The sequence below is a fragment of the Oncorhynchus nerka genome, linkage group LG23 (assembly GCF_034236695.1).
Source record: "Oncorhynchus nerka isolate Pitt River linkage group LG23, Oner_Uvic_2.0, whole genome shotgun sequence".
In the NCBI taxonomy this organism is placed as follows: Eukaryota; Metazoa; Chordata; class Actinopteri; order Salmoniformes; family Salmonidae; genus Oncorhynchus; species Oncorhynchus nerka.
The window spans coordinates 40,782,344-40,795,498 of NC_088418.1; the positions used below are offsets into that span (position 1 = coordinate 40,782,344).

The window sequence follows — 13,155 nt, forward strand, 5'->3', positions numbered from 1 at the left end:
GGCGAATTTGCCAATCTTGGTGTTCTCTGGCAAATGCCAAACATCCTGCACGGTGTTGGGCTGTAAGCACAACCCCCACCTGTTCGCTGCTCTGGCCCCCCAATGGTGGAACAAACTCCCTCACGACGCCAGGACAGCGGAGTCAATCACCACCTTCCGGAGACACCTGAAACCCCACCTCTTTAAGGAATACCTAGGATAGGATAAAGTAATCCTTCTCACCCCCCTTAAAAGATTTAGATGCACTATTGTAAAGTGGCTGTTCCACTGGATGTCTTAAGGTGAACGCACCAATTTGTAAGTCGCTCTGGATAAGAGCGTCTGCTAAATGACTTAAATGTAATGTAAATGTCGGGCCCTCATACCACCCTCATGGAGTCTGTTTCTGACCGTTTGAGCAGACACGTGCACATTTGTGGCCTGCTTGAGGTCATTTTGCAGGGCTCTGGCAGTGCTCCTCCTGCTCCTCCTTGCCCTCCTCCACGTCTCCTGATGTACTGGCCTGTCTCCTGGTAGCGCCTCCATGCTCTGGACACTACGCTGACAGACACAGCAAACCTTCTTGCCACAGCTCGCATTGATGTGCCATCCTGGATGAGCTGCACTACCTGAGCCACTTGTGTGGGTTGTAGACTCCGTCTCATGCTACCACTAGAGTGAAAGCACCGCCAGCATTCAAAAGTGACCAAAACATCAGCCAGGAAGCATAGGAACTGAGAAGTGGTCTGTGGTCCCCACCTGCAGAACCACTCCTTTATTGGGGGTGTCTTGCTATGTGCCTATAATTTCCACCTGTTGTCTATTCCATTTGCACAACAGCATGTGAAATGTATTGTCAATCAGTGTTGCTTCCTAAGTGGACAGTTTGATGTCACAGAAGTGTGATTGACTTGGAGTTACATTGTGTTGTTTAAGTGTTCCCTTTATTTCTTTTGAGCAGTATATATATATATATGTGTTTATTCTACAGCACCCACGAGCCAGCCCGAGAGACAGAGGTCAGTTACAAACTGGGCCATGTTCAGTAGTATTGAAATGGAGGAATACGGTCCAATTCAGACAATAATCTAACAGATAATCAAAACTATCTAAACTTGTCCAATAAGAAACATTTTGCTACGGTGTTCGCTAATGAAGATGACCCTGATGACAAATCTAGTGGCAGTAAAGAAATTTAGCTTGAATAATTTAAGAGGAAATATGTGTTGTGGTTTACTATTTGTAAAATAAAATAAACATTTGGTCACAAAAACAAGAAAAAGGTGAATTGAAACTCACTTCAAAGAATTTGGAAACGGGTGGGACTAACTCCTGGAGGAACTGGGTCTGCTCCTCGTTCATCACTGGAAAACAGCAAAAAGCCCACAACCGTTAAATGTTCCAACATGTCTCCTTTACATCATCGCTAAGTGGCTGCATAACAATACATGACTAGTCCATTCACCTGAGGGGAAGGGAAAGACCTGCGAGGGGTTGATCTGGCCCTTGAACATGTTGACGGCGAAAGACTGGGACTCCTACAAGAGATACATGGGGTCGTGTTGATATATCATCAACTGTCACACAAAAAAAAGCAGGAAATGCATACTGTACTTCCTAATGCATTTCAGAGGGATCTAAGCGCAGCTCAGTCATAATTGTTGATCGTGAACTTTAAAACATGGAGACCCAAACAGTAGCCACATCCAGTATGGACAACCTCAGTGAAGCAGTACTTTATAGGGAGGAAGGCTGATCTAAGAACACATACCACACTCTGTGCCTTCTTGGCAGTGGCTGCCTTGGTTGCCGTGGTGGTGCCAACAGCCTGCTTGTCCAGTACTGCCTGTAGAGAGACAAACACAAACAAGCAATGTCATACAGAGAGAAGAGATTACAACCGTAGAAATATAATCTCATTCTAGTTCTATGGTTACAATATGTTAGAGAGATAGGGACTGAAAGAAGTGAATTTCCGAGGGATTATTGATAGGTAGGATCAGGATAATTGAATGGAGTGGTACAGTACTTTAGACAGGGGAAATGGGCAACAATCGCTAAGGGGTTTGTGAAAGCTACAGTAGGAGACCCTGCTCCTATACACAAGGATTAAATATGAAAGATAAACAATATATTACTCTTAAGAATCTGAGTGTTCATTTGAAAACAAGGCAACATTAAACATGTCCCCCACGAATGATGCCGCGCCCCGGGGTGTCTTGGGCCAATTAGTGACAACAATTTAAGCTCAAAATGGGACAACATGCTTGATATAAGTTCAGAATTTAAGTTGATTACTATAGTACCACCCTTGGGCCTATCAGTGTAGTTTTGTAAATTACAGATATCTATGGCAAGACACATCATTCACCCAAGTTGTCAAAATCAGGCCAGTGGTGTCTGGGATGTCGAGTGGGTTAGCACGACTCATAGCTTTAAGTGTTTTTCACAAAATGGCAGAAAATCCATCACGGTGGACCGTATGGGTCCATGAGGCAAATGTGTTCCTTGTGAGGAGAGGGACCTATTGTCGCATTCAAGACAACTGGGAACTCTGGAGAAGAAAAAAAGAAGAAGCTCCAACTGGGATTTTTTTTTGAACGGTCATCCAACTCAAAATTCCAAGTCGGAAACTTGGGCCTCTTTCTAGAGCTCTGACCTTCCGACCTGGAGATCACTGACATCATGATTTGACCTCTCCTCCCCTCCCCCCCCCCCCAGTTGAAGTGAAAGCACCATATGTACCGAATTTCATGACTTTAGATCAAACGGGGTGAGGGGCGTGACCTTTTCATGTATGCATTTTCAATCACTTGTTATAGCGCCACCATCTGGTCTACCAGTGATATTTTGTAAGTGCCGGATATCTATGGCAACAATAACCCATCACTTGTGAATGACGCCCAGCTTAAAGGCAAAAACAGCCCAATGCCTTTTTTTTTGCAACTTTTACAAATCATAGTCGCACACCTCATGTAGCCCAGCCCGTAGTCCTATATGTTTTGATAAGGTTTGTATCACAACTCAAGTGGCCGAATAACTTCTTACAATTAAGCACATTAATCCGCTTTACAATGGGTGTAGAGTCTAACTGGCATACCTACACAGAGCATGAGTTTCAAGTTAGGGGAAGATCATTTTCACCATAAGAATGCACCTTTATAATAAAAGCGTTACATGCATAATCGCAATTGGGTCACTTTTGATAATGGTGTTTTCAAGCTAATGGGACATTCACACTTCGAGCCTATCGCGGTGTGCGCATTGCTGTGCTTATAATGTGTAGAAATAGCCTAATAGCTGGTCAACTTTTTAAGCTAAGCGTTCTGATGTTGTGTCAGCCACATTGCGTAAAATATATTTTTTTGATGTTAGAATTTGTATTCATTTGGGATCTATCGCATCCCAACAACTGTCCCAGACTATGTTTGGAATATTTATTTCTCGCACAGAATAGAATAGTTGACCTTTGTACTATGGGGATAGTAGATTGACATAGGCTAGGGCTTTTGCTGTTCGTTAGGCCTACTCATCTTGTTGGCTGACGAAAAGTAAATGTGGGCAGTTCTTTCAATATGCACCTCGGAATGGGATAAGGACATGTGCAGTTGCGTCCCCGATATGTCTGTCTTCACACACTTAGCATGTGAGAAAGACCCAATCGTGTGACAGAGAAGCATGTGAATGACAGTTGCTTTGGCACGCAGCCAGGAGAAGGGAATTATAATTATTTTTTCAGCCCAAGGGCACAATGGCCACTAACCGCAAAAGGTATGGATTTTTTTAGGGGGCATTACAGCCACACATATAGATGATGCAGCTGGGAAATTTGAGGCATTATCAAGTGCTTGTCAAATTGTGAATGAGGGACTGATGAAGTGTGTACAGCCTGCGCAAAAAAAAAACTAAGTAGAGCTCATGCCTTTGTGACTTTTTTCAAATCCTCATTACTCTCATCATGCAGCCTTAAAAATCTAAAACATATAGCCCAGCATATGTATGACAACTAAAGTTACATAACTCTAAATGAAGCATATTGGAGTACCTGTTTCTTTGTTAACACTCAACACAGAATAGTGCGCACTCCCTCAAATTGTTTGGAGAAAATATCCTTTATGATAGCCACATTAGCAGCTAATTAGCGTTTCATTTTTGGGAGGTGAATACAGGCACATATATTGATAAAAGTCACCTTGTCTGAGAGAGATTTACATGGTTATCAAAAAAACGTCACGCTAGGGTAAGCCTACACCCAACAGCCCTTATTTTAAGTGTTTCTACAATCCCCTATGGGAAAAATGTATGGTGGAAAAACAATTGGAACCATTTCCCTGTTTGACCACTAGGTTTTATGGTTATTATGACTCATACTGTGGTACTCTATTGACATGGTCATTGGTCAGACACATGTACTGTGTGACCTGGCTGTGTCCTGCTGTCCCCTGTCTATCATTGAATGGAAATAGAACTCAGCGCCACCTATAACCTAGATTGGAGTCACGTGAGTCCACGGTGAACTTTCCCCCACTTCTCGATGCTACTACATAACCTGATGGATATGGTAGGTCCATATAGGTTACCTCCACTGGAAGCAATGTCATCCTTTTATCAGTTACGCTTATCTCATTTGGATAACATTTTTCTTAATACAACATTATGACGCAGCATGGTTTGTTTCAACACCTGAACACATAACCCATGAGCTGTCAAGATGGCAACATAAACGCCCCTGTTTAGAATAATCACTGTTACAATGTTTGATCATTGATACAATGTGTCCAATTTTAGCAGGAAAACGAGTGCGTGGCTGTGAGTGTTGTGTTTTATGACAGCGCACTGCCTACCTCCGCGGCCTGAGAAGAAGCATAGAGGCGGGCATTCTGCGTGGCTGCTGCTCCGATCTGCTTCTGAATCCTACACGAATACAAATACGAATTGAAAAAGATTGAATGTATATAAATAAATATTTTTAAAGCTGTTTTGTCAGTGAGAATGTATTTACTTACCCGGAAAAGGCAGGGGAGATACGAAGTGCTGTGCACAAAGCAGGAGTCAAACTCACTTTGCCCAAAAGCATATTGAACGACCGCCTTAGCTATCTATAGAATTAGGTTAAAGAGATCTGTTTGATCTTGTGTCCCGAATCAGCGCTCCAAATGGACGAATTTGTCCTTCTGAGTCAAAATCTGTGACTTATTCAAGTAGGCTGCTGCCGTTGTGTAACCTAGAAAAAAATACACTGAAGAAAATGGCCAGAGCATAGAAAGAGTATTCTAGACACACCAGCTGCCTATCTGACCGGGTCTAGACAGCGCATACGGAAGACTTGTCTAGCTTCTTGGAATCTATGCACAGGACACAGCAGAAATACGGAAGTGTAGGCTGCATAGAGTGACGAGGTGGAGGAGGAGCTCCGTAGACTCTTCCTGTCCAGAGCTAATTTAGCAATTCATTGAAGCTCTGTAGAGTCTCTATTTTATCTACTTTTCTCGAGCCAATTAGCTAGTTCAATTCCTGGATTACTCATTATACTAATACATTCCGATTTAAATCAACAAATGCGATAGTTTAAAAAAGGTTAAGGGGCATAGGCTGTGTTGGCAAAATCACTACATATCCCATCCAGTTGTCATAGTTACAAGACCAGTCAGAAACGTCCAGGTACGCAAATGACTCCTGTGGAACTCAAAACTGAATTTGCATCCAGATTAACGCCTTGATACGCCGACAGTGTTTCGCGCAAAATGGTACACATCATCATCTGAATATGTGTGCAACAAAAGTTCATCATTCACCTTCTGCTACAATTTCTGTCACGCCTTGATCCCAACGATAGTACTTTTGCGCAAAATAGAACGCATCATCATCTGAATATGTGTGGAACAAAAATTCATCATTCACCTTCTGCTACAATTTCTGCAAGGCTAATGCCGCATTCCATACTTCTGATGTACCAATATTCTGTTGGTCTAATCAAAGTGTAAGCAGCAATATAATAATTGTTTTACCACAGGACAGATAAACTGAACAAGTCATGACTATTCACCAAAACAATAAATAATTGTCAAGTTTCTTTCCAGCGAATTTCTAAGTTACATGGTTGTATAACTAGGAGTTTTGAAGATGAGGGTGCAGTATTTATGAAGCGTGGCAATGTGGATGAAAAATAGTTGTAGTTATCGAATTAATATTTCCTATTACATGACAAGATCAAACACGAGTAAAGAGTCCTGCCTCTTTTATTTTATTTGAATCTGAAATCAAACAACATGAATGTTTTTTAAATTTTGTATTATTGTCTAAGGAAACATTACATAACGAGAAATTGAATAACCAATCATTTGAATAATCAATCATTTGATTATTAAAAAATGGTGTTTTTAATTATCGGTTCTGGTTCAAGCCATACTCTACGTTTTGACCAATTAATAGTCGTGGCTTCCTGACAACACAGAACATGATACATGGGTTGTTTTCATGTTTTTGATCTGCATATTGTTACAGTTTATTTTTGTCATTTATGTTTTGAAGTTGGACTTTAGCACGTATAGCTAAAGTCCAACACGTATCTGCCCAAAAATACGCGTGTGAACAATAGTGATGTGCAGTTCGCGAACGATTCGTTCTTTTTGAACCACTCATTTTACTGACTCAAGAGTCATTATTCTTTTTTTCTGAGTGACTGGTTCATTTTATTCACTAATTCTTTTGACCTTCTTGCTGGCTGGAATGAATTCTACAGCAGGATTAAAGTCTATTGATGCTTGTTCCGAACATGTGGTCCAGAGGCTCTGTGTGAAAGGTGTGACACAATTACAGAGCCTCCGAGGCTTGCGAAGGCCAAATCGAGCTCAGTGCCATGAGCCTCCCAGATTTTGTAACAATGTGGAGGGCTCCACATAGCTCCGTATAGCTCTGTATTGACATGATTGGGTGATAGTAGGTGGGGGCGGTACATCCTGTATAAAAACAAATGAGCTTCCTTGACAACAAACATGGAGAACTTTACCAAAAAGGCTATTAGAACAAGTTCACAAAAAAATACATCTGAAGTTGTGTGGAAAAAGGACTGGGGGGGGGGGGGTGAAATATACTTATCCCATTGGCAACCAAACTCAAAAGGGGTGATGATATTCATTAACAATCATTTGGCTTCTAATGTGCAAATTGTCCTAACAGATCCATGTAGATGGATTATTTTAAGTATGTTGTTGGACTATAACAGATTTGGCTCATTAATCTATACGGTCCAAATAATGATGGTCCACGCTTCTCTGAAAATACATATAATAATTTATCAACCCTACAAGCAATACAAGACTCTATTGTTATGGTGGGAGATTATAATACTGTTTTAAATACCTCAATGGACCGTAAATAATTCAATCTGGACCCTTTCTTTCTAAAATTATCTGCCGAAATTGTTGCCACCCCTATTACTAGCCTGTTCAACCTCTCTCGTGTCGTCTGAGATTCCCAAAGATTGGAAAGCAGCTGCGGTCATCCCCCTCTTCAAAGGAGGGGGACACTCTTGACCCAAATTGCTACAGACCTATATCTATCCTACCATGTCTTTCTAAGGTCTTCGAAAGCCAGGTCAACAAACATTGACCTGGCCAAGGCTTTCGACTCTGTCAATCACCACATCCTCATTGGCAGACTCGACAGCCTTGGTTTCTCAAATGATTGCCTCGCCTGGTCCACCAACTACTTCTCTGATAGAGTTCAGTGTGTCAAATCGGAGGGTCTGTTGTCCGGGCCTCTGGCAGTCTCTATGGGGGTGCCACAGGGTTCAATGCTTGGAACGTGTCGTGGAAATTTCCTGTATTACCAAATCATGAGAGAGCAAACCACACACAAGTCAGAGCTATATCATAAAGTCCATATTTAATTATATGAGCTTCATAGCCCTGTGACTCTCAGATCAATTCAGTGTCTATAAATTAATTATCTGAGAGTGCTTACAAAACAATTCTTAGTATCATTTATAGCCATGACACACCCCTCTCAACTCATGACAAATAACAGATCTTAGGAACATTACAAAGGAAGTCTTTACTTGAGAGAGGAGTATCCCATAGCCAGACAGCATTAGCTATAAATTATCGTTCAGTTTGGTCTCCTAAACGAAGTTCCTATCTCATTCTTGGTACCACTTAGGACCAAAACATTACCTCATCAAATGGCATATATCAATTGTCAATTCTAGATACTCCCATCTCAAATACACCCCCTCCTCTACAAGATCAGAAAAGACAGTGAGCCACCTAGGCCATATACTAAATCAAGATAAGGGCAACCTCAGAGGGGACATGTAATAGTTACAGACACATTCCCATATGAAGACAAACCTGACCTCTCCCCTCTCTGGGGCCCAAGTATCTTTTTCCCACATAAGCATACTTATGAAAATTGATAAAACATCTTATTTATCAATGTTACCTAAAGAATTCTGATTCTGCCACAACAACCGACTCTCTTCTCTGTATACATCAATGATGTCGCTCTTGCTGCTGGTGAGTCTCTGATCCACCTCTACGCAGACGACACCATTCTGTATACTTCTGGCCCTTCTTTGGACACTGTGTTAACAACCCTCCAGGCGAGCTTCAATGCCATACAACTCTCCTTGCTTGGCCTCCAATTGCTCTTAAATACAAGTAAAACTAAATGCATGCTCTTCAACCGATCGCTGCCTGCACCTGCCCAACATCACTACTCTGGACGGTTCTGACTTAGAATATGTGGACAACTACAAATACCTAGGTGTCTGGTTGGACTGTAAACTCTCCTTCCAGACTCACATCAAACATCTCCAAAGTTAAATGTAGAATTGGCTTCCTATTTCGCAACAAAGCATCCTTCACTCATGCTGCCAAACGTACCCTTGTAAAACTGACCATCCTACCAATCCTCGACTTCGGCAATGTCATTTACAAAATAGCCTCCAATACCCTACCCAATAAATTGGATGCAGTCTATCACAGTGCCATCCGTTTTGTCACCAAAGCCCCATATACTACCCACCACTGCGACCTATACGCTCTCGATGGCTGGCCCTCGCTACATACTCGTCGCCAAACCCACTGGCTCCAGGTCATCTACAAGACCCTGCTAGGTAAAGTCCCTCCTTATCTCAGCTTGTTGGTTACCATAGCAGCACCCAGCCGTAGCATGCGCTCCAGTTGGTATATCTCTCTGGTCACCCCCAAAACCAATTTTTCCTTTGGCCGCCTCTCCTTCCAGTTCTCTGCTGCCAATGACTGGAACGAACTACAAAAATGTCTGAAACTGGAAACACTTATCTCCCTCACTAGCTTTAAATGGCTGCAATCCCGCTAACGGGAACGATATGACAACTACCAGTGAAAATAGAGGGCGCCAAATTCAAACCACAGAAATCTCATAATTACAATTCCTAAAACACACGTGTCTTATATAATTTTAAAGGTAATCTTGTTGTTAATCCCACCAAAGTGTCCGATTTCGAATATGCTTTTCATCAAAAGTACTACAACTGATTATGTTAGGTCTCCACCAAACCACAATAAGCACAGCCATTTTCCAGCGAAATATAGCATTCACAAAAAGCAGAAATAGAGACTAAATTAATCACTAACCTTGAATTATCTTCATCAGATAACACTCATAGGACTTCATGTTACACAATACATGCATGTTATGTTTGATAAAGTTCATATTTATATAAACAAATCTGAGTTTACATTGGCGTATTAGATTCACTAGTTCAAAAACATCAAGAGATTTTGCATAGCCACATCGTTTCAACAGAAATACTCATCATAAATGTAGATGATAATACAAGTTCTACACATGGAATTATAGATATACCTCTCCTTAATGCAACTGCTGTGTCAGATTTCCAAAAAAGTTTACAGAACAAGCAACCCATGCAATAATCTGAGACGGAGCTCAGAACATTAGCCAAATTAACCGCCATGTTGGAGTCAACAGAAACCAGAAAATACATTCCTTACCTTTGATGAACTTCATCAGAATGCAGTCCTATGAATCCCAGGTCCACAATAAATGCTTGATGTGTTCGAAAATGTCCGTTATTTATGTCCAATTAGCTACTTTGGTTAGCGCGTTTGGTAAACAATTCCAAAGTCACAAAGCGCGTCCACTATAACATGACGAAATGTCCAAACATTCCGTAACAGTCAGTAGAAACATGTCAAATTATGTACTGAATCAATCTTTAGAATGTTGTTTACATATATCTTGAATAACATTCCAACCGGAGAATTAGAATGACTTCAGATGACCGGTGGAACGCAGGTCCTTCCCCTGTGAACGCGCATAGTGAAAGCATTGTCAACTCGTGGCAGTGGTGACTATTTCCTGTCTCATTCGACCCCCCTTCACATTAGAGTCATCAGACAAAGTTCTATTGACTGTTGACACCTAGCGGAAGGCGTAGGAGGTTAAAACTCATCCATATCTCGCTGTAATTTCAATGAGAGCTTGGTTGAAAATCTGCTACCCCCAGAAAAAATCCAAAACAGGAAGTGGAATTTCTCAGGTTTTTGCCTGCAATATGAGTTATGTTATACTCACAGACGTCATTCAAAAAGTTTTAGAAACTTCAGAGTGTTTTCTATCCAATACTAATAATAATATGCATATATTAGCAACTGAGACTGAGGAGCTGGCTGTTTACAACGGGCACCTTTTCATCCAAGCTACTCCATACTGCCCCTGCAGTCATAACAAGTTAAGCACCAGCTGTCAGAGCAGCTCACAGATTACTGCACCTGTACATAGCCCATCTATAATTTAGCCCAACTGTATTTATTTATTTTGCTCCTTTGCACCCCATTATTTCTTTCTCTACTTTTCACATTCTTCCACTGCAAATCAACCATTCCAGTGTTTTACTTGCTATATTGTATTTACTTCGCCACCATGGCCTTTTTTTGCCTTTACCTCCCTTATCTCACCTCACTTGCTCACATTGTATATAGACTTATTTTTCTACTGTATTATTGACTGTATTGTGTTTGTTTTACTCCATGTGTTGTTGTATGTGTCGAGCTGCTTTGCTTTATCTTGGCAAGGTTGCAATTGTAAATGAGAACTTTTCTCAATTAGCCTACCTGGTTAAATAAAGGTGAAAAAAAAGGAAATCACTACAAACTATCACCCTCATGCACTTAATGGAGATCATGAATATCATGGATATATTGGAACTAGTGGATATATGGAGGCTATGCTGACCTAGTGAGATATACATGGATATAATAGAACTAGTGGATATATGGAGGTTTAATAGCCAACGTCTACCGAATAGAACTTCCGCACTCAACAACCCGGTCGCATTCTGCTTCGCTCCACAGGTAGTATCACATTTTCATTTCATTTCATTACAGTACAACGGTTTGATCGTAGCTAGCTACATAGCTAGCTACATAGCCGTCTTTGTATCAAAGATAATTGTGTAGTCTAGAGCGATTTTCTAGGTTAGCTAGCCAGCTATTGTCGTTCTTTTAACGCAACGTAACGTAATCAATACTGCTAGCTAGCCAGCTAGCCCCCGAATAGCAGCACTGTAGAAACTATTACACTCAACGGAACGACTTGATTAGTGTAGTGTCAACAACGCAGCCACTGCCAGCTAGCCTACAAAGTCAACAACGCAGCCACTGCCAGCTAGCCTACTTCAGCAGTACTGTATCATTTTAATAATTTTAGTCAATAAGATTCTTGCTACGTAAGCTTAACTTTCTGAACATTCGAGACGTGTAGTCCACTTGTCATTCCAATCTCCTTTGCATTAGCGTAGCCTCTTCTGTAGCCTGTCAACTATGTGTCTGTCTATCCCTGTTCTCTCCTCTCTGCACAGACCATACAAACGCTCCACACCGCGTGGCCGCGGCCACCTAATCTGGTGGTCCCAGCGCGCACGACCCACGTGGAGTTCCAGGTCTCCGGTAGCCTCTGGAACTGCCGATCTGCGGCCAACAAGGCAGAGTTAATCTCAGCCTATGCCTCCCTCCAGTCCCTCGACTTCTTGGCACTGACGGAAACATGGATCACCACAGATAACACTGCTACTCCTACTGCTCTCTCTTCGTCCGCCCACGTGTTCTCGCACACCCCGAGAGCTTCTGGTCAGCGGGGTGGTGGCACCGGGATCCTCATCTCTCCCAAGTGGTCATACTCTCTTTCTCCCCTTACCCATCTGTCTATCGCCTCCTTTGAATTCCATGCTGTCACAGTTACCAGCCCTTTCAAGCTTAACATCCTTATCATTTATCGCCCTCCAGGTTCCCTCGGAGAGTTCATCAATGAGCTTGATGCCTTGATAAGCTCCTTTCCTGAGGACGGCTCACCTCTCACAGTTCTGGGCGACTTTAACCTCCCCACGTCTACCTTTGACTCATTCCTCTCTGCCTCCTTCTTTCCACTCCTCTCCTCTTTTGACCTCACCCTCTCACCTTCCCCCTACTCACAAGGCAGGCAATACGCTCGACCTCATCTTTACTAGATGCTGTTCTTCCACTAACCTCATTGCAACTCCCTCCAAGTCTCCGACCACTACCTTGTATCCTTTTCCTCTCGCTCTCATCCAACACTTCCCACACTGCCCCTACTCGGATGGTATCGCGCCGTCCCAACCTTCGCTCTCTCTCCCCGCTACTCTCTCCTCTTCCATCCTATCATCTCTTCCCTCTGCTCAAACCTTCTCCAACCTATCTCCTGATTCTGCCTCCTCAATCCTCCTCTCCTCCCTTTCTGCATCCTTTGACTCTCTATGTCCCCTATCCTCCAGGCCGGCTCGGTCCTCCCCTCCCGCTCCGTGGCTCGACGACTCATTGCGAGCTCACAGAACAGGGCTCCGGGCAGCCGAGCGGAAATGGAGGAAAACTCGCCTCCCTGCGGACCTGGCATCCTTTCACTCCCTCCTCTCTACATTTTCCTCCTCTGTCTCTGCTGCTAAAGCCACTTTCTACCACTCTAAATTCCAAGCATCTGCCTCTAACCCTAGGAAGCTCTTTGCCACCTTCTCCTCCCTCTTGAATCCTCCTCCCCTCCCCCCTCCTCCTCTCTGCAGATGACTTCGTCAACCATTTTGAAAAGAAGGTCGACGACATCCGATCCTCGTTTGCTAAGTCAAACGACACCGCTGGTTCTGCTCACACTGCCCTACCC

At 42.6% G+C, this 13,155-nt stretch overlaps 1 protein-coding gene across 1 annotated transcript in view; it reads right to left on the reverse strand.

Annotated features, from left to right (window-relative positions):
* acadvl (acyl-CoA dehydrogenase very long chain) overlaps positions 1–5,291 on the reverse strand; it is a 32,764-nt gene extending 27,473 nt beyond the window's left edge. Inside the window, exons 1-5 of the mRNA XM_029629972.2 lie at positions 4,986–5,291; positions 4,824–4,893; positions 1,751–1,825; positions 1,445–1,517; positions 1,279–1,343 (exon numbers count right to left, since the gene is read on the reverse strand). Coding sequence (XP_029485832.2) covers positions 1,279–1,343; positions 1,445–1,517; positions 1,751–1,825; positions 4,824–4,893; positions 4,986–5,056 — 354 coding nt within the window. The 5' untranslated portion in view covers positions 5,057–5,291. The remainder of the gene's footprint in view (positions 1–1,278; positions 1,344–1,444; positions 1,518–1,750; positions 1,826–4,823; positions 4,894–4,985) is intronic.
* Between the last annotated feature and the right edge of the window lie 7,864 nt (positions 5,292–13,155).